Source organism: Gopherus evgoodei, chromosome 4, assembly GCF_007399415.2.
Source record: "Gopherus evgoodei ecotype Sinaloan lineage chromosome 4, rGopEvg1_v1.p, whole genome shotgun sequence".
In the NCBI taxonomy this organism is placed as follows: domain Eukaryota; kingdom Metazoa; phylum Chordata; order Testudines; family Testudinidae; genus Gopherus; species Gopherus evgoodei.
The window spans coordinates 75,348,490-75,370,708 of record NC_044325.1 but is presented as its reverse complement, the minus strand read 5'-3'; the positions used below and the strand labels follow the sequence as shown (position 1 = coordinate 75,370,708).

Sequence of the window (22,219 nt, the reverse complement as noted above, 5' to 3'; positions counted from 1 at the left end):
CTTCCACCTTCAAATTTTGAACCAGTTCCTCCCTAATTGTCAGAATCAAATCGAGAACAGCCTCTCTCCTAGTCACTTTCTCTACCTTCTGTAATAAAAAGGTATCTGCAATGAATTCCAATAATTTGTTTGATCTGTGCCCTGCTTTATTATTTTCCCAACAGATGTCTGGGTAGTTGAAATCTCCCAGCACCATCAAGTCCTATACTTTGGATGATTTTGTTAGTTGTTCAAAAAAAACCCATTCACCTCTTCTTACTGGTTAGTTGGTCTATAGTAGACCTCTATTATGACATCACCTTTGCTTTTTTACCCCTTACCCAGAGACTTTAAATAAGTCTTCCTCCCACCTTCTATCTTGACCTCAGTGCTAGTGTATACATCTTTGATAAAAGAAAACATCTCCCTTTTTCCTCTGCCCATCCTTCCTGAACAAGCTGCATGCTTCTGTACCAATATTCTAGTCACATGAATTATCCCACCAACTCTTTGTGATGCTAGTTATGTAGTAATTGTGATAATTCAGTAGTGTTTCTAGTTCTTCCTGTTTGTTCCCCATACTTCTTGCATTAGTATACAGACATCTAAGATGTTTGTTAGATTTTCCCTCTATATTCCTTCTCGTACCTCCTTGGATTGGCCTCGCAGATCATGAAGAGAACCTGCTTCCTGGGCCTGTTGGGGAAACAGATGATCCTCCTTTGAATGAAGCTCCCTATGAGTATTCTGTACATGGGCACCCACGTACATCTGGTGCCCAAGTCCAGAAATCTTTTAGTAAGCAATGTCCGTTGATTCTCCCTCATGCTACAAACTGAGAGTATAAAGGGCAGTGTAAACAAATGCCTCTCCAGTTCCTTCTTACCGCTGTGTGCCCTGAGTCGGAATCCTCTTTGATCTTCTTTTTCTTTGAACTTATGAAACAAAATGTAAATAATTTTTAATAGTTTAGTAATTTAATGTTTTTAGTGGTGAGGAAAGATATGATGACCCTTTTTAATAGATGATTGGCGCACCCTGCCGAGAAAATTTCCTACTCAGAAATGTCCATTTACCACTCTGTGCTCTGATTCCTTTGCTTCTGTCTCCTATAGACAATGCTTTGTCCTCCTTCACTGCTGCAGTGAGTTGGATGAAAGACTCCCCGGCTCTGTTTCACAACTGGTTCTTCTCATAGGTACTTATCCCTGGGAGAACATGACCGAAAGCGCTTGGAGGATGACGAAGACCGCCTACTGGCTACACTACTGTACAACATGCTTGTCTACATGCTTATGATGAAGGTGATACTCTGCTCCTTCCCTTTTCTAGGCACAAGACATTCCTATTTGTGGTGTTGTGTGGCCAGGCACAACTGTATGTGAAGGTAGGGTCATTTTCAGAGCAGTCACAAGAATTAAGCTGCACGCACTCTCGACTGGTGTTAATGAGAATCAGGTGGCTAGATTGCTATATTACATCATGAATTTACCCTTAGTATTCATGCCTTAAACGGCCCTGTGAGACCCATGTTCACTTTCACCACAGTGACATAGTGTGTAATGTGCACATGGTGTCCTGCTGGCCATTTTTCACAATGCTTCTATACTAAATGCCGTTGAATAGGAGTAACATCATTTAGTGACATTGTCTTCCACTCCCACCCCTCTAAATGTGGAAGAAAAATTGCATTCCCTTTCCTCACAGAAGGATTGCATGGGATACATGGTGATCCATCCCTGTGGTTTCTCTTTACTTGTCCTATTCATCAGCACCTATTCCAGTTTCTGAAGAGAACTTATCTGATTAAACAGTAGCTTACTCTATTCCTTTGTCTGGAGAAATTGACAGCTGACAGTAGAGCAAACAGTGAGTAAGGAGATCAGTTCTTCTATCCCCTTCGGCAACGTACACCAAGATGTCTGGATATTTTGTCCGTGATTAGGGAAAGGTAAATAACCTGGTCCTGTACTTGCTTCCTAGGTGAACAAGAATGACATTAAGAAGAAGGTGCGTCGTTTGATGGGGAAATCGCACATTGGATTGGTGCAGAGCCAGCAAATAAATGAGTTACTAGACAGAGTGGCTAACCTAGTGAGTAAAGAAAAAATTCATGACATCATATCCCTGCCCTTTCCTGGGAAGAGAGACAAAAGAGGGATTAGTCCCCAGTTCACTCCAGGGCCTCTGGAGCTCTTGAGTAGCCAGGATATTGGCTTGCTTGACTTGAAATATTTTCAATTAAAATGCAAACTGATTTTCTGAGAAAATAAAACTTATCTGACAAGTCTGTTATAAATATACTGTAGATATTTAATATATAGTGAGTCTGCAGGAATTAGTAAATATATATCTAAGGTTACAGGTGGTGTGATTTCAGGGTATAGTATGTAATTACATAATTAAAAACTGTACCATAAGAATACATGCACACAAGGTACACGTGGTCAGCATTGGCTTTCTCATTCCTGACTTACGTGCATCATTGTGCGATGTTAATTTTCTCCCAATATAGCTGTTGTATGCTATGTGTTATTTAAAAGACTAACAGTAACTTGATACAATAATGTTAACAGCAATCTATATTTTCCTGGTATTGAGGGTTAATTTATGAACAAATTGGAGGGAATTCCTAAAAGAAGAGAGAAATGATCAGGGAAGTGGAGGGATTGACTTTGGAGTAAAGCTTAAGAGCAGCTATCTTGGTTCTCGAACAACACAGTGACAGATGCAGTATAGGAATCTGAATAGGCTAGAATAGCTTGCCTAAACACTGCTAGTTGGAAGGGAAAGGACATAATTCTACAACTATTTTAAAAATAAAAAATAAAAATTAATTAAGAGGAATTGTTCTATGACAGGGATCCCCAAACTTTCAGAGTTTTTACTGCTACTTAATAGTGGGGCCACTTCTTGAGCCAACTCCCAGTCATATGTGGATTTGCAGTCACATACCAACTGACTACAACTACTGTAACTGCTTGCATGGAAAAGCTTTATGCAGACCCATACAATCAAATTAGTTTCCCCCCTCCAAATCAGTTCCTCCTACATCTCAAAATAACCATACTCCTCCCATCCCACAGTGTCATGCAGTTCTCCTTTACTTTCAGATTCTATATTGAGTTTTTAGGGTGGAGAGTTTTAATCAGCTTCTATGAACTCTGTCAGTTGGTCCCTTTGCCCCCTCCTCCCTGCTTCCAATTCATTCTTCCCAGTCCAGCATTCAAAATAAATTTCTCCTACAATAATTTTTTTACAAATCTGTTTTCCACACACTCAAACAATTCCAAATGATTTCTCAACTCTTACGTTATACCCCCAGTCAAAATCATTCCCCCGCATTAAAATTAACTTCTTTCTCTCCCTCCCCACATCAAAAAACAAAACAATCCAAAAAATCTATTGTTCCCTCAGGCTACCTGGCCTCTCGTCTCCACCATCCTTTTCCAGCCTTCTTCATGCTTGATGCTCTCTCCTGCCATTTCCACACATAGGCCCTGCTCTAATATCCTCCTTACCGCCTCCACCCTTCCCACAGCTCAGTTCCTGCTTCCTCTTTTTCCCTCCCGAAGCAGTCTCCCCACTTGTACTGCCACTTCCTCTCATTTAGCGGTCCTGCTATGACTGCCGCCTCCTCCCACATCTCTCCACCTCCCTCTTCCTTTGGCCCAGATTCCCCAAAAAGTACCTCCTCAGCCTGGCTCCATATATGCAAAGCCTTATGGATTCTGCAGTAGAATGGAACCAAGTTCCATGGCAATGTTAATTCATTCCATTGCCATGAAATATCCTTCATTCCCATCCCCATACCTGCACACAAACACAGACAACTATGGCACCTAATTGAAAATACTCACTGAATTGGTTGGGGTGTGTGTGTGTGTGTGTGTGTGTGTGTGTGTGTGTGTGTGTCTCTCTCTTTCTCTCTCTCAGCTTTCTAGCGGGTCCAGCTCTCTTCCCTGAGCCTTGGCTTTCACAGTGTTCTAGGCTAGGCCACTGGGACAACCTTCTAGTTCTATCTTCCTATGTGCCAGAGAAGTGGGGAGCTGAGATCTAACTTCAGTCTCCATATCTTCCTGGGACTTTGCCGCTGCATTGTTCTGCAGGAAACCTTGTTTGCCTGGCTCCAAAATGATGGGCTCTAGTTGTGGCTCAGTGAAGCAGTGCAGGGACCATGCACTGTACTCCAGTTTTAACTGCTCCTTTTGGTGAAAGCTGTAAAATGAGGAAATTGCATGGAGGGACAAGAAGGCAGGAAAACAAAAAGCAAAAAAAAAAAACAACAAACCTCTCTCTGGCTGCTGCAAAATTGTGACTGTTAAGTGGGTAGGGTGGGAAGGATTCCTGAATTTCATGACACTTTGGGAGAATGTCACGTTCTTTTCCTGCGGAATTGTGGAGTCTTTGTGGACCCAGTTGACGTGAGGCTTGTTTGTACCTCTGAGCTATTGTTTCAGGATCTCTGCAGATTCATTCTGACATCAGTGAATCTCTTGGTGGCAAGCCTGGTGGTGGTGTCCCTAGGCGACCCCTGGATGGCTCTCCGTCAGCAACAGCTTCAGCAGCTGTGGCCAGGCCCACTGACAGCAATTCCAGGCACCAGGGCAGACAGTCAGTGGCCCCCCTAGAAAGGGACAACTGAGATTTACGACACTACGTTTTATTCTGTCGATAGCATATTAGAACCCGCTGTGTATAAATTGTGGCATTGCTTGATCTATTTAACTTTTTTCCCTTTATAGCACCAGTATTAAAAAAATTGTGAGCCTAAATATAAGATGTAGAACTTATTTTGAATTTAAATTAAATAAATACATTTTGTAATTAAATTAATATATAAAACATTTAAAGAACCACAAAGTATGAAAACACCTGAAGTATCAAGTAGGCTAATTAAACACCTACTCATGATTCATGTGTAATCTAAAGACGAGGAAAAAACTGATATACAAGATGTAACTGAATATGACCAACAAAGTTTAAAATATGCAATACAAGACTTGCGCTGCTGGTACTGTTGGACATCAACACCTGGAGCAATGAAGAGACGGCAGGCATAGTGTGCCACATCTAGTGGGAGATCTCCAAGGAGGCAGCCAGGGGCGAAGGCAGAGGGAAATACCGCACCTCATTTCTTGGCTGAGCGGTGGAGGTAGCCTCTCATCCTGTGCTCATGATAGAGGCTCCTCAGCCAATGCTAGCGGCAGCAACCGGGGGCAAACTTAGGGCTGCCCAATTGGGTGGTTGAACTTATGGCTTGTGCTTGGCAAGGAGCTGCAGCCCTGGGGGAGGAAATCAGGTAGCGCAGAGGAAGCTTGTTCCTCTTTAAATTCTCCCGTCCTCAGGCCCGCAACTGGAGAGCTGGCACAGCAGCTCTCAAGCAGACAGAAGATGCAGCAAGCTTCACGGTTCCCAGGCTGCTGTTGCTCTGCTAGACTAGCAGGGTGCAGGAGCACCCTGGCAAACTGTTACTGTTACAGTGAGAGATGGTGCTCGGTACAGAGCAGCAGAGGAAACCAGATTTCTTTTTTTAATCTTAATTTTTAATTAAAAAAAAACACGTAACCATCCCATCTGCCCAGGCCCTTTTAAATTGCAGGGCCCCTGGGCAATTGACCCATTTCCCTCTGCCATCAGCGGGCTGGCTCTGGCTCTCCCTTATCAGTGACTCTGGTGGCATCAAGCAGTCAGTGGCTCCTATTGGGCTCCTTGTGGTGACAATTTCTGTGGCTCCTGTTAGCTCTTTCTGGTGGCAGCTCCTGTGTTGTGATGCAGACAGTAGCTCCACTTAATGAGCAGAAGACTTCAGTGACAGCTCCAGTTTATACTTGGAGGCATTTTGGCTGGAGCCATGCACGAGGAGGCAGAGCCAGCAGCATCATGTAGCTGCCTAACTCTGTGACTAGCCAGGATGCTGGCTAGAGATGACAGCATGGGAATCTCTGGCTTAGAGTGATCTGATAGCTGTAGGAGTGATAATGCTATATAAATGTTAAGTGATTATAGTATCCTAATTTGGGTAAAATCAAGAAAGAGGAAAGTTACGATTATCAGAATTTTGATACGGTGAGCTGTTAGACTCTCTCTTATAAGAGCAAGGGTGGAAATGCCATCACTTGAGACATTTAAAACAAGACTTGGCAAATACAGTACAAATATAAGAACAGCCATACCGGATCAGACCAATGGTCCATCTGACCCAGTATCCTGTCTTCCAGTAGTAGCTAATGCCAGCTGCTTCATAGGGAATGAACAGAACAGGGCAACAATCAAGTGATCCATCCTCCTATTTTCCAGTACCAGCTTCTGGCAGTCAGAGGTTTAGGGACACTCAGAGCATGTGGTTGTGTCTGTGACCTTCTTGGCTAACAGCCACTGATGGACCTATCCTCCACGAACTTATCTAATCCCTTTTTGAATTCAGTTATACTTTTGGCCTTCACAGCATTTCCTGGCAATGAGTTCCACAAGTTGACCGTGTGTTGTGTGAACATTTGTTTTAAACCTGTTGACTATTAATTTAATTTGGTGACCCCTGGTTCTTGTGAAGGACTGAATAACACTTCCTTATTCACTTTCTCCACACCATTTTTATTTTATAGGCCTCTACCATATCCCCCATTAGTCATCTATTTTCTAGGCCGAGCAGTCCCAATCTTTTTAATCTCTCCTCATACGGCAGCTGTTCCATACCCTGCATCATTTTTGTTCACTTCTTTGTACTTTTCCAATTCTAATAAATAGTTTTTTGAGCTGTAGTGACCAGAACTACATGCAGTATTCCAGGTGTGGGCATACCATGATTTATATAGTAGCATTATGATATTTTCTATTATCTATCCCTTTCCTAATGGTTCCTAATAATCTGTTACATTTTTTGACTGCTGTTGCACATTGAGCGGGTGTTTTCAGAGAACTATCTGCAATGACTCCAAGATTGTTTTCTTGAGTGATAAAAGTTAATTTATACCCCCATCATTTTATATGTATAGTTGGGGCTATTTTTTCCAGCATGCAACATTGAATTTCATCCATAATTTAGTTTCCCACTCACCCAGTTTTATGGGATCTATTTTTAACTCTTCGCAGTTTGCTTTGGACTAAACTATCTTGAGTTATTTTATATTATCTGCAAATGTTGTCACCTCACTGTTTACCCACTTTTTCAGATAATTTATGAGTATGTTGAATGGCACTGGTCTCAGTATAGATCCCTGAAGGACATCTCTATTTACCATTCTCCATTCTGAAAACTGACCATTTATTCCTACCCTTCGTTTTCTACCCTTTAATCAGTTACTGATCCTTTAGAGGACCTTTTCTCTTATCCCATGACTGCCTTCTTTGCTTAAGAACCTTTGGTGAGGGATCCATTGGATCACCTTTGTGCAGATGCTTGTTGACACCCTCAAAGAAGTCTGATAGATGGGTGAGGCATGATTTCCTTTTACAAAAGTCATATTGACTCTTCCCCAACATATCCTGTTCATCTGTGTCTGGTAATTGTTCTTTACTTTAGTTTCAACCAAAATGTATTGAAGGGACTTGTCCTACACTGTTCCCTGGGCCAGGGACTAGATCAGTGGTTCTCAAACAGGATTATGTGTATCCCAGGGGGTATATCAACTCATCTCGATATTTGCCTAGTTTTACCACAGGCTACATAAAAACACTAGCAAAGTCAGTACAAACTAAAATTTCATACAGACAAAATGAAAGTAAACAACTTTTCAGTAGTAATGGGCTATGACATTTATTTATTTTTATGTCTAATTTTGTAAGCAAGTAGTTTTTAAGAGAGGTGAAACTTGGGGGTACGCAGGACAAATCAGACTCCTGAAAGTAGTCTGGGAATGGTTGAGAACCATTGGACTACATGACCTTTTCTTCACTAGGAAAACGAAAAACATTCTTAACTTGAGTTAACTTAGGCCTGATCTACACTTAAAAATTAGAATGACCTAGCTGTGACCATTAGTGGTTACCCTGAGCACTGAATTCTTCTGTTGACCTAGCTACTGCCTCTCAGAGAAATAAATTAACTACACAATGGAAAAGCTCCTTCCGTCAGTGTAGGAAGCATCTATACTACAGCCCCACAGTGGCACAGTTGCAGTGCCATAATTTTGTTGCTGTAGTGTGGATATGCCCTAGCTCAAAGTAAAATCCTAGTGAAGATGAGGCTGGTTGTAGTTTTCATCTGAGTTAATAGGTTGAGTTAAAGAATTCAAAGTAAACTCGAGTTATAACTTGTTGCCCCTAATTCGAGTTCCATCAATGCATAAAACTTGAGTATTTGAGTGGTAGTGGTGCTTTTAACTGAAGCTGGCTGGCTCATCAGAATATATGCTAATGTTCAAGTTAGCACAACTTGTCAGCTCCTAACATGACCACTGTAGGTGGACATAGTGCTGCTAGTCCTCCAGTGCCTTCCCACAATTCCTCTGTGTATCCAGAAAAGACAAGGGAAGTTCTTTCACAATTCATTGGGAAAGAATTCACAAGCAGTTCAACTTACTGCAATGGAAAGAACTATGGGATGTGTCCCCAGAAGTCTTAGTGCCACACGAGAGAGTATAGTACTAGTGTGAACACAGCAGGATGAGTGTTGATTTGCAGAATAGCAGTTCTTGCTTAAGCTACCCTATCTTGAGAAGTGATGACTTGAGTACAAGCACACCTTTTATCCTGGTTAAGACACAGCAGATGTAACCTACTAGATCCTTTATAAAATCACAGAAATTAGAGATGGTAGTTTATTAATTACAAATCTTCCTTTTCCATAGGGCGGCCGAGAGCTGTCTGTCCGGCCCAGCGGCAGCAGACACATCAAGAAGCAGACGTTTGTAGTACATGCCGGGACAGATACAACAGGAGACATCTTCTTCATGGAGGTATAGACAAGAATAAATGATACCGCAGTTAATAATGCTAGATGTATGATGTGAAGATTCCCAGCTAAGACTCTTTATACCCTCAGGTGTGTGATGATTGCATTGTGCTGAGAAGTAACATTGGAACTGTGTATGAACGGTGGTGGTATGAGAAACTCATCAACATGACATATTGTCCTAAAACGAAAGTGCTGTGTCTCTGGAGGAGGAACGGCCAGGAGACACAGCTGAATAAGTTCTACACCAAGAAGGTATATCTGTTGTTTCACCCTTTTAGTTCCTAAAGGAAGGGAGAGGGCAATGAATCCTCAGTGATGATTACTGAATTGCAGTATCTGTTTAGCAGAACTGATGTTTGATGTAGGTATTACCTGTTCATATGAAGGTTGTTTCAGGAAGTCACTTTTGTGTGTGTCTATGTGTCTGTGTGTGTTTGTGTGCGCGCGCGTGCATGTGTGTGCTGGGGACTGCAGACAAAATCTAATACCTAGTTTAAATCTGCTCAGTTGGGGAGGTCTCCTCTTCGCTAAATCTTGAAATTGCTTGAAGAAAATATTTTAAATAATTTGGTAGATTGTGGATTGGGCTGGCCCAAGTATAGAAAGCTAAATAAAATCATTGCCACTCTGGGTTTGCCATGAGATGCAGAGAAAAGAAAAGGGAACCAGTGAAAAGTCTTCATGGACCCAATTGTTTGGATTTGCTGTTTCTGTGGATTTGCATTTGCCACTAGTCTCAAAGCCTTTATCTTCTCCTTGTGCTTGCTTTGCAGGTAAAAATAAATGAATTTAACCTGCTAGGAAAAAAATGAATAACTCTTAGACATTGAACTCCAAGAGAGCTAAAGATTTGTAACTACAAGTAATATATTTAAGGGCTATAGCATCATATTATGTGCATAATTCTTTACTAAGCAATTAAAGACAGACCCCTGTCTTCAAAATCTTACTCTCTACAGGAAATAAGATTGGGAGGCAATAACACAGGAAGGGCATGGGGTGGAAAGGACCACAATGACAGTTTGCTAATGCAGTAACTTGGGAAGCTAACTTATGTATCTTGAGACTTATGTATTTCTTAAAATCATGGTATCAGATTATAGATGATAGGCATCCTTGAAGTAATGCCTAAGAAGGGACTTAGAAGAGGAGAGTCACGAGGTGTGGCAGTAATGAAATCACTATAAACTATGACGGGAAAAACTATATAGTTACGAACAAGTATTTTTGAGGGTTGTGATTGCTGGAAGCTGAGAGAGGAGAAAAGAATGGGTTTACTCTGAGGCCCAGTCTGCACTAGGAAACTGACCTGTTGCTGATACTGATTGTCAGTAAGTGGTTCCCCCCTGGAAAGGGTACTGAAAATGGTTTAACTGCTAGTGTAGATTGATTTTATTTATTTATTTCCATCATTATTTTACTGTCCTAAAGTGCAATTTCAGCTTGGTTCCACTGTGCTTTCTTTAACAGGCAATGATGACTGTCAGCAAAAGGTCAATTCCTTACTATTAACTTGGGCCTAGTGGGCTTAGAGTGGGTTAGTTGTAAATGGAAGTTGTTACCTCCCACAGGCCTCTGATTTCAAAATTGTAAAATGCACCTTTTTTGTCTGAAAGTTTAGAGAAGGCTCACTCTTGCAGTGTAATAAAATAATAATGAAAATTTGCTTTAATTGAGGTGATCAGTAGTAGCTGTGTTTTAATATTTTAAAATGAAGAGGAAAGAAAGTACAATGGGGTGGCGGGGGAAGGGGGGGGAAATAAATCCCAAAAATGGAGGAGACTGAAGAAAATAGAGAGGAAGTGGGGAAGGAGCCTTTAGTGGGAGGGTCTGTGTAAACCCTCCCCCATAACTCAAGAGGCCAGATGGCACTGTGTCCCTATGGGTGAGGGTCAAGAGCCCATAGGTGAAGAATGTACCACCTTTGGATTTCAAGAAAAGCAGTACATGAGTTCATGGAAAGAGCACAAAGGTTTAGCGTTCAGTAACACAGTCGTTTTGGGACTGTTTTGCCTGTTATACTTGTATTTTATCTATGGATTTAGAGTAAGGGGAATGCAAAGAGGGGAAGGAACTGGGGAGGTGGGTGGGAATTAATACAGGAAATAGATATGGAAGTTTACAGACAAAAATCAAACTATAATCAGGCACGCAATCGTGAATGCAACATAATTAGAAACAAATGAGACATTGGCAATACAAGCGTTCATGCCATGAAACATCACAATTTCAAGTTTTTCAATAAGCTAAATAGTTATCAATTGTTCTTCCTTTTGAAGTGACATCTTTGAATGTCAAAGGGTTAAATAATGTCATTAAAGGGAAGAAAAAGCCCTAGTAGAGTTTAAAGGGGGTGGGGGGAGAGGGACCAGATTATTCTACTTCCAACTTTCCATTTTCAGGAGGGGCACGTTATGGGCATGAAAGGTAATCTCTCCAGTGGATATTTTTTGCTTCAGCTAAAGAAAAGAAAAGAGCAGTGGGTATATTTGCTAAATGTGTCAAATTAAAGTTTATTTAAAGATAAGGAGGTCTGATTTATGTGGTTGAAGGGCACAATTGCTGGGTTATTAATATCAGTAGGCTCAGTGTATTTTCCTAAATTAAAAGCAAAAACTTTTTAGGTCTTCTTTAAAACACTGTGACACTTTGGAGAAGGGGAAATTATACTTGGAGGAGAATTCAGTTGCACACCAACTAGTTATTGGGGGATAGATCTGATAATGACAAGGGGGATAGGGAAGCAGATGCAGCATTAACATCTCTGTGCCAACAGTTCAGCATCTCAGATTGCTGGAGAGAATTGCACTTGGGGGAAAGAGATGACACGTTTTATCCACACCTTCATCAGTTATATTCTAGAATAGATTTAATGTTAATCTCTACATCTTTAATGAAGCAGCCAAGATCCGCAGAAATTGGCATTATTTACATTGTGAAATCGTGCACAAGTGGAAGTAATATTTGACAGCAGAGATAGGTCCCTAAGATTACTTTTTTGGAAAATGAACTGCTTGCTTCTCCAAGACAGTTTGCATTAATTAAAGAGGACATTTGTAAAATGCTTTCAAATAAATGATACAGATAATAAAAAAGAGCCAGCCTCTGGGAAGCAGGTAAAGCACTATTTAGGGATCAGTTGAAAAACAGACAAACTCAGTTGAAAAAAAAAAGACCACAAGAAAAAATAGAGCTAGAACAGGAGATAAAAAGGTTACAAGACATTCATAAAAACACAAGTTCAAAAATGTATATAAACAATTAACTAATTTTAGGGGGAAATTAGATATGTTGATGACAGATGCCACTGCAAAAGCACTTGGATATAAAAGGAGATGTTTTATGAGTGAGGAAATAAGTGATAAACTGTTGGCTCAAAAGCCTAAAGGTATTCAAGAACAGTGTATTCCACCAATTAAGAACAGTCAGCAAGATAGTTATATACTCTGCTTATTATAAAAATCTCCATACCACAGATACTCCAAACTCTGAAGTTATTAAAAAATATCTGGAAGTAGCAGGCTTGCCAAAAATAAGCAAAATTGATAACGAACTTTAGATAAATAACAGGAGACTACATCCTAGCGGCAATAGCAAGTATGAAAAATGGTAAATCTCCAGCACCTCATGGTCTTCCAGCTGAAGGGTACAAGGTATTTAAGGAGGTATTTATTAGTGGATCCTCTGAAAAGTATCTTCAATGCTATTCTGTTAGGGGAGGAACTTCCATAACCTATGAAAGAAGCTACTGTGGTGGTTTTCCCTAAAGATAGAAAAGACCTTAGCACAGGAGCCAGAGAACAGGAGAGTTTGGGGAAGAGTATATGTGTTGAGTTTTTCAGGTTGTTTTTTTCCCCTTTTTTGACAAGAGCTTTGGCGGGAAGGCTATGATGGCTACTGAGGCAGCAGTGGTAATGATCCAAAGAATGGGAAAGACAAGATGACTGGTTGTGGAAGCTGTGGGATGTATATTAGTTTGGAGAGGGTACCTGAAAGGTGCTTTGTAAAAAGTGCTGCCTAATAGATCTGATGGAAGAAAAGATCTGAGGTTTGGAGATGCAGCTAGAAACTATGGCTGAGTTTCAAAGAGGAATTGAGCAGATGATGGAGGGAAGAAGAGAGGAGGTTGAAGGAAAACCTCAGGATTTACAGATGCAAGCTGGACCAGAGAACTGAGAGAGCAGACTGCTGGATGAGGGAAGTAGAAGTGGAAGCATGTGACTGAGAAGAACAGATCAGCTAGCGATGGAGAAATAAAACTGAGGAACAAGTTTGCTGAGTTGGAAAATGATGGGGAGGGTCTGGGAGTAACAGAAGATGAGAGAGCAAAGAAGAAAAGAACAGCTAGAAGAAGGGAAGAGATAATGGAGGTAGCCCTAGTTTGGAGCCCCAGAAGGATAGAGGATGACTTGCAGAAAATTGCAAGTGAGAACAGAAGACAGGGAGACTTGTAGCCAGAAAGAACAGAAGAGGTAGGGCTGGAGACTCACACCAACACCAAGAAGAGGCAGGTCTGAGTGGCTGGGGGCAATGTACTAAGAAGAACACACAAGCCTGTCACCAGAGCTAATCCAGAGAACAGAAAATGTGCTGTCTGCTGGGAACTAAGATCTAGCATGTGAGCCTGAGGCTGAAGAGGATCCTAATGGGAGAAGGAAAGAATCCATTGGCTTTCTTTTGTGTGGGAACAAATGCTGCTGTTAGATTCTCACTGGGATGTATCAAGAAAGATTACACCAACCTGGGGAAAACACTTAAAGAAATGTGATCAAGTGATCTTCAGTGGGATTCTTCCTGTCTCTAAAAGAGAAGTGCAAAGATTGACAAATGGCTACAAGGAGGACTTTGACAACCCTGGGAGGCAATAATGCACCGAGGATATTCTCATGGGATGGACTCCACCTGAGTAGCAGGGAAATAGACTTCTGGGATGGTGGCTGGCATAACTGATTAAAAGAGCTTTAAACTAGGAAGTCAAGGGAGGTGGTTGGGTGCTGCTCAGGTAATCGCCATTCTGATTCTAACATGGGGTGGGAAGAAAAACAAGTAAAAAAGGATACAGCAGTGGAGAATGGACATTAAAATAGTGCCAGTACCACTGATATTAACAGAAAGGTAGGTGATACTGGCAGTAAAATGACTGTACCTAACCAGGTGAAGAATCTGGGTAAAGCCAAGCAGAAACAACAAATATCTCTGTACACCAATGCAAGGAGCCTGGTAGTAAAATGAAGGAACTAGAACTACTGGTGCAGGAAGTGGCACCAGATGATATAGGGATAACAGATACATGGTGGAATAGTAGTCATGAGTAGAATATAGGTATTGAAGGGTATGTGCTTTTCAGGAAAACAGAAATAAAGGGAAAGGTAGTGGAGTAGCAGTATATATTAATGAAGGGGTTAACTGAAGAAATGGAATGTGATGGAATGAATAACATGGCATCTGTTTGGATCAAAATCACTTTGGAGAAGAAAGGTGGTAAAGGCTCCACTGGGATTGTGCTTGGGGTCTGCTGCAGACCTCCAGGATCTGATCTGATTATGGATAAAAACCTATTTAATATTTTTAATGAAATCAATTTTACAGGGAGTTGTGTGATCATTGGAGACTTTAATTTCTTAGAGATATTGGAAGACAAGTGCTACTAATAATGGTAAGGGCAAGAATATTCCTGGGTATGATAGCCAACAGATTTCTTCACCAAATAATCACTGAACCAACAAGAGGTGATGCCATTTTAGATTTGAATTGATAAATAGCAAGAACCTCCTAGAGGAACTGGTTGTAGAGGACCACCTTGGCTCAAGCGATCATGAGCTAATTCAGTGTAAACTAAATGGAAGCATAAACAAAAATCGGTGTGCAACTAGGGTCCTTAATTTCAAAAGGGCAAACTTTAAAAAATTAAAGGAATTAGGGAAGTAGACTGGACTGAAGAACTCAATAATCTGAATGTGGAAGAGGCTTGGAATTACTTTAAATCAAAGTTGCGGAAACTGTTGGAAGCCTACATCCCAAGCAAATGCAAAATATTCATAGTGAATGGTTGCAGGCCAAACTGGGTGAACAAGCATTTCAAACAGATTATTAAGAGAAAGGAGAAAGCTTACAAGAAATGGAAGAACAGACTGATCAACAAGGAAGGCTACTGCTTGGTGATCAGAAAGTGTAGAGGAAAAGTGAGAACTGTCAAAAGTCAAGCAGAGTGAGACCTTGCAAAGGAAATTAAAACTAATAGTAAAAGTTCTTTATCCATATAAATAAAAAGAACACAAGGAAAGAAGTGGGACTGTGAAACACTGAGAATGAGGGTAGTGATTAAAGATTATCTGGGCCTAAACCTAAACAAATACTTTGTCTCCATTTTTAATAAGAGTAATGAAAATAGGGGCTGTGGCTAATAGGAACAAGGATATGGAAGAAGAAATTACCATATCCGAGGTGGAAACCAAACTCAGACTGCTTAATGGACCAAATCAGGCAGCCCGGATAAACTCAATCAAAGAATATTAAAGAAATCGGCACATGAAATTGTAAGCTCAGTAGCAAGGATTTTTAATAAATCTATCAATCTGATCTTTTTCTTTGAGAAGATAACTAATTTTCTCAACAAAGAAAATGCAGTAGGTCTAAGCTACCTGGATTTCAGTAAACCATTTGATACAGTTCCACATGGCAAATTATTAGTTAAATTGGAGAAGATAGGGATTAATAAAAGAATTAAACAGTGGGTAAGGAACTGGTTAAAGGGGAAACTTCAGCGGGTCATGCTGGGCTAGAGAGAGGTTACTAGTGGAGTTCCTCAAGGATCGATCTTGGGACCAATCTTATTGAACACTAATGACCTTGGCACAAAAAGTAGCAGTGTACTAATAAAATCTGCAGACAACACAAAGTTGGGAGGTATTGCCAATACAGAGTAGGACCAGAATATTACATAAGATTTGGATGACACTGAACAATGGATTAATAGAAATGGGATGAAGTTTAATAGTGCAAAGTGCCTTTACAGACTACTGGCAAGAATTTTTGCTATATGCTGGGAATGTATCAGTTGGTAATGACAGAGGAGGAGAAAGACCTGGGTGTATTGGTCGATTACAGAATGACTATGAGATGCCAATGTGATATGCCTCTGAAGAAGGCTAATGCAATCCTAGGATGCATCAGGCAAGGAGTTTCCAATAGAGTTAGAGGAAGTATTATACAAAGCACTGGTCAGACCTCATCTGGAATACTGTGTGCAATTCTGGAACAGATGCAGAGAATGGCTACTAGGAGGATCAGAGGAATGGAGAACCTACCTTACGAGAGGAGACTTTAAGGAGCTTGGCTTGTTTAGTCTAACAAAATGAAGGCTGAGGGAGATATGGTTGCTTTCTATAAATACGTCAGAGGGATAAACGCTGCGGGGAAGATGAGTTATTTAAGTGTCAGTGTTGGCACAAGAACAAATGGATATAAACTGGCCATCAATAAGTTTAGGTTTGAAACTAGATGAAGGTTTCTAGTTCTGGAACCACATTCCCAGGGGAGTAGTGGGAGCAAAAGACCTAACTTGTTTCAAGGCTGAATTTGATAAGTTTATGGAGGGGAACATATGATTAGGTTGCCTACAACACTGTGATACATGGCCCATCCATGATTACTATTAGCAAATACCTCCAGTGGCTGGAGATAGGACACTAGATGAGGAGGGCTCTGAGTTACTACAGAGAATTCTTTCCAGGGGGTCTGGTGGGTCTTGCCCATATGCTCAGGAAAGAATTTTCCCTCAGGTCAGATTGGCAGAGACCTGGGTGGGGCTTTGCCTTCCTCTGCAGCATGGAGCATGGGTCACTTGCTAGTTTAAACTAGAGTAAATGGTGGATTCTGTGGACCTGGGTAGACAAATTACCCCAGAGGAATGGTATTTGATCTGGACAGGTAGACCAGCAATCTGCTTGTAGCAGAACAAAAGAAAATTTCTTTAAGATATTGTTTCAGTGGTAAGTCAGAGTTGAGAGAGAGGGGAAAATGGGGATAAATGTTGCAGAAATTGTGGGTAGACAGGAGATTATGAAGGACGTGTCCAGTCATTTAAAAACTATTGGGATGCAGTCTGTAATCAAATATCACAAACCGTTGGATATTTATTATCAAATGATCCTTTGGTAATCCTCCTAGGACTTCCTCATGGAAATGGTCATACGAGAGGAAAGGACTTGACCTTTTTGTAGAGAATTAGTCATAGGCTTTAAGGCCAGAAGGAACCACCAGATCATCTGATCTCCTGTATATCATGGGCCACCACCACCACCCAACATCCACACACTAAACCCCACAATCAATGCTGTTGAGCTGCTCTGTGCTCTCAGTGATGCAGTATTGCTAGTGCATGCTGTGAAAACACGTTATCTAACTCTTCTCTTACAGTGTCGGGAATTGTACTATTGTGTAAAAGACAGTATGGAGCGAGCAGCAGCAAGACAGCAAAGTATTAAACCAGGTAAGAGCTGTGGCCTCCAGGCAGGGGTGGACACGATTTTGCAGGTACTGTATGATCAACCAACCTCTTTAATGCAGCGTAGTTGTAGCCATGTCGGTCCTAGGACATTAGAGGGACAAGGTGGGTGAGGTAATATCTTTTTTTTTTTTTTTTTTTTTTGACTAGAAGATTTTACCTCACCCACCTCATCTCTCCAGCCTCTTTAATGATGGTTTGTGTGAATGTAGTGCTTTTTATTCAGTGATCTCAACGTTCTGTTTCCTCCTCTACCTATGCACGTATGGCAGGTTGTGATGGAGGAGGAGGAGATGATGATGATGATTTATTATTGGCTGGTATAGTCCTCACCAAAAATCATAAATTTCTAAAATCAGTCACTCCTTCAGGGGTCTGATTTACTAATACAGTGATAATTCCAAAATAATACTACATGACATGAAACCTTACTCTAGCTCTCTCCTTAGATTTGGCTGGTGCTACCTTTCCTTCCATCAGGACCTATCTGTTCCATGCCCTGGCCCTCTGAAAGGGTTACTCCCACCTCCATTATATTCAGGGTGAAGTCTAATGAACTCCACTTGTCCCAGTGAATCAGCAGTTATTCACCCTGTAGTTCCCTGCAGAGTTCTAACACTTAGGGCTTGTGTGCATGGGAAAGTTGTACACCTCTACCCCGATATAATGCTGTCCTCGGGAGCTGAAAAATCTTACCGTGTTATAGGTGCAACCACGTTATATTGAACTTGTTTTGTTCTGCCAGAGCTCGCAGCCCTGTCCCCCCCGGAGCGCTGCTTTACCGTGTTATATCCGAATTCGTGTTATATCGGGTCACATTATATCGGGGTAGAGGTGTACCAGTGTAACCTAAGGTCTGAATTTAAATCGTTGGAGTTTACCAGTATAACCCATTGTTTGGACACTCTTAGACCCACATAAGAGGGGCTTTTTCTGTTTAGTTTGTGTCACTGTTCAAGGAATTAAAGTAAACCAAAAAACCTCACTATTTTATACTGGAATAAGTGTGTCCACATGGGGATTTAAACCAATATAATGATACCTGTACAACTGGTAAAACATTCTTGTGTGGACAAGTAGTAACAGAATGGGAAAAAGGAAGATCCTGCCACTGTTGCAGCTGGCAAACTAGCAAACCTCTTTTAAAGTGTATAGGGCCAGAAATGTGATTTATTGTTCTTACTCAACATACTAGCTTTGTGTGTTTGTTCAGTGTTAACTGCTTACTTGGATGATAAAAATAATGTTGTTACTGTTTACTCTTAGTAGTACTGCAGAGTAATCTTTGGGAACTGGAGCTGGAGTCTGCTCTGGCTCGTGTATGATCATCAATTGTGGTCTTATCAACATGGGGAAGTTATATCAGTGAAAGGGAGGTAGGGTGTGAATTGAAACCAATCTAGTTAGATTGGTATAACTACCCATGTGGACACTCTTATTCCAGTAGAAGAATGCCTTTTTTTCGGTTTAACTTATGTCACTTTGGAAGTGTTTAAAGTAAGCTCAAAAAAAAGAAAAGAAAAAAAGCCACTCTTACTGTAGAATAAGTGTATCCACACGGGGGAATTATACCAATATAACTATAGCTGTTTAACTCTACCAGTATAATTATACTGGTATAACTGGAAAAAAGCCTCATGCAGACAAGTCCCAAGTTCCAGTTGTAGGGTCAAATATTGCCCACATGTTTTACTTGAAACACCTTGTTGAAAACATAGAGAAAGTGTGACCCTATGAGCCCCTCAGTGCCCACTTGCAAAGGGTTCAATATCATATAACAGCAACTTCTATTAAGCCTGACAAACTTACGACATCTAACACATTTCAGTCACAATATTTATCTGTAAAGAATATTTTGTAAGATATCAGTTCAAAGCCAGTGAATACTGGTCATTAATATCACTGTGAAATGTGTGTATTAACACTGTATGAGGAATTACACACATTTTTGATACTGTGTTTTGAAGCCTGTAATCAGAGAGAAACAGGTTTTTTTTCAAGACAAGAGGGAGGACAGTTATCTCCGTGTCTCTAATGTAAATTGAGCATGGTGATGATAGAGACAATGAACTGTCCATTGTCATCTGAGATAAACAGGAGAAGCAGGTTAATGAGGATGTGTAATCAACATGGGAAGACACTGAAATCTGAACCCCAGAGGTCCATCCTGACTCTGGTGACAAAGACAATAAACTCTGGGGAATATAAGGAGAAGCAAAATGACATTTTGGTTATCACTGAGGGAACAAAGAGGTTGGTGTTCTTTGCATTTGTGAATGGTGGATCCCCTGCCATGTGGATTGGTGATTCTAAGAAGTGGCTGTAGGTGAGTGTGATGGAGTGTACCAACCCCACACTGGGCCAACAGGGATGGACCAATCACTGTGGGCCCAAGATGCCATGCCCCCTTTCCCCTGCTATGCATGCCTCAGGTGGAAGAGCCAGATAAAAGGAGGCAGCCCAGCCCAGTCAGGCTGGCTGAGGAGGAAGGAGGACATGTACTGCAGGCTCCTGCAGAGGGGCTGGTGACATTCCAGGCAGTAGATCCCATGGACTTGGACAACGCTGCAGATGACTCGCTGGTGGCAGAGGCGAATGGGGATGCCAAGCCACCACCAGCTGAGAAGATACCAGGGATGCAATTTGTGGTAGGAAGTAACCCAGGGGAAGTAATAGAAGTTGATGCCTAAACCCTTAACGGGAGTCCCTGACTTCATAGGGTCCTGGGTCAGAACCCAGTGGAGCAGGCATGGCCAGGTTTCCCAGCCACACTCCACGGGCCACCAGGCACGGCTGCTGTCTGCTCTCGGTTCCAGCCATGGGGCTCTGGGGCTTTAGACTGTTCTGCCCTGCCCTGCCCAGGAGCTACACACTGATTTGCTGTTCTGCTCTGCCAAGAGGGCCAGGACCCTAGTTGTGGTTCTCAGTCCCAACCTGGAGGCTTAGAGGCTACCAACTCTTCGTTTATGCAATCCTGGCAGGGAACCAGAGCCCACTTTGCTACAATTACCTGATTAACAGAGAATCCTGACAACTTGGTAGTGAGGTGTACCAGTCCCTCAATGGGCATGACCTGGCTTGACACACAGGGCCTCCATCCCAGTGAGAATACTGCTTTAGACAAGAATTGTAGCCTGTTAATTTTTAGCCACTAGAAAGTGAATAAAACCAAATACTTAGTTTTATTTGTAACCATTTTGTGTTTTTGTCTCTGCTTAGTATCTCTTAAATCTCCATTCTTTATTAATAAACTTATTCTTGTTTTTAATACAAATTCTTTTTGGTAAAAAAAAAAAAAAGGCTCCAGAGGCAATCCTGGCAATTAGAGGCCAGTAAGCCTAATTTCAGTACCAGGCAAACTGGTTTACACTATAGTAAAGAACAATTATCGGATGCACAGATGAACATGATTTGTTGGGGAAGAGTAAACACAGCTTTTGTAAAGGATAATCATGCCTAACCAATCTATTAGAATTCTTTGAGGGAGTCAACAAACATAGGGCCGGCTCCATGGCCCAGCAGGCCAAGCATGTGCTTGGGGCGGAAAGCCGTGGGGGGGTGATATGCCAGCGTCGCAAGGGCAGCAGGTGGGCTGCCTTCGGTAATTTACCTGCAAGAGGGTCTGCTGGTTCCGCGGCTTCGGCGGACTGCGGGAGGTCTGCCAAAGCCGCAGGACCAGAGGACCCTCCACAGACAAACCGCTGGAGGCAGCCTGCCTGCCGTGCTTGGGGCGGCAAAATCCCTAGAGCTGCCGCTGAACAAACATATGGACGGGTGATCCATTGGATATAGCTTACTTGAATTTTCAGAAAGTCTTTGACAAGAATGTTTGGTGAAGGACTTTAAGTAAGCAGTCATGGGATAAGAGGGAAAGGCCTCTCATGGATCAGTAACTGGTTAAAAGACAGGAAACAAATGGTAGGAATAAGTGGTCAGTTTTCAGAATGGAGAGAGATACAGACGTTCCCCAACTTATGCAAGCGTTCCGTTCCGGAACACCTTGCGTAAGTCGAATTTTGCCTAAATTGGGAACGTATACTTGACAATTACGCATGCACAGAAAAAGTTCCGTAAGCTTTTTTTTGTAAGTCCGGATTTGCGTAAGTCGGGTTTGTGTAACCCGGAGACTGTCTGTAAATAGTGGTGTCCCATGGGGATCTGTACTGGGACCATTGCTGTTCAACATATTCATTAATGATCTGGAAAAAGGGGCAAACAGTGAGGTGGCAATGTTTGAAGATGATACAAAATTACTCGAGATAGATAAGTCCAAAACAGACTACGAGGAATTACAAAGGGATCTCACAAAACTTAGTGACTGGGCAACAAAATGGCCAATGAAATTCACTGTTGATAAATGCAAAATAATACATGTTGGAAAACATCATCCAAACTATACATATTTAATGATGGAATCTAAATTAGCTGTTACCTCTCAAGAAAGAAATCTTGGCATCATTATGGATAGTTCTCTGAAAACATCCACTCAGTGTGCAGCAACAGTTTAAAAAGCAAACAATATTAGGAACCATTAGGAAAGGGATAGCTAATAAGACAGAAAATATCATCATGCCACTATATAAATCCATGTTGTGCCCACACCTCGAATACTGTATGTAGTTCTAGTTGCCCCATCTCAGAAAAGTTATATGAAAAATAGAAAAAGTACAGAGAAGGGCAACAGGCGGATGCATGTGTAGTCTGTCTTTTTGGAGACAACTAATTTGGTAATTCCTGTGATAGTCCAGTGGCAGGCTGTATACTACAGAGGAATACTCCTTTGGGGGTACGGGAACTCTGGGTACCGAGCATTACCTGCAAGGCACAGTAAGGGCTGT

The 22,219-nt window shown here is 41.5% G+C and overlaps 1 protein-coding gene across 33 annotated transcripts in view; it reads left to right on the top strand.

The window, feature by feature from the left end:
* The window catches only part of MADD (MAP kinase activating death domain), a 132,969-nt gene that overhangs the window by 94,686 nt on the left and 16,064 nt on the right, over nucleotides 1-22,219 (top strand). For all 33 annotated transcript variants that reach the window (XM_030559839.1, XM_030559853.1, XM_030559858.1 and 30 more), the window contains 5 exons: nucleotides 1,178-1,283; nucleotides 1,963-2,073; nucleotides 8,769-8,876; nucleotides 8,963-9,127; nucleotides 17,294-17,366. In XM_030559839.1, coding sequence (XP_030415699.1) covers nucleotides 1,178-1,283; nucleotides 1,963-2,073; nucleotides 8,769-8,876; nucleotides 8,963-9,127; nucleotides 17,294-17,366 — 563 coding nt within the window. The remainder of the gene's footprint in view (nucleotides 1-1,177; nucleotides 1,284-1,962; nucleotides 2,074-8,768; nucleotides 8,877-8,962; nucleotides 9,128-17,293; nucleotides 17,367-22,219) is intronic.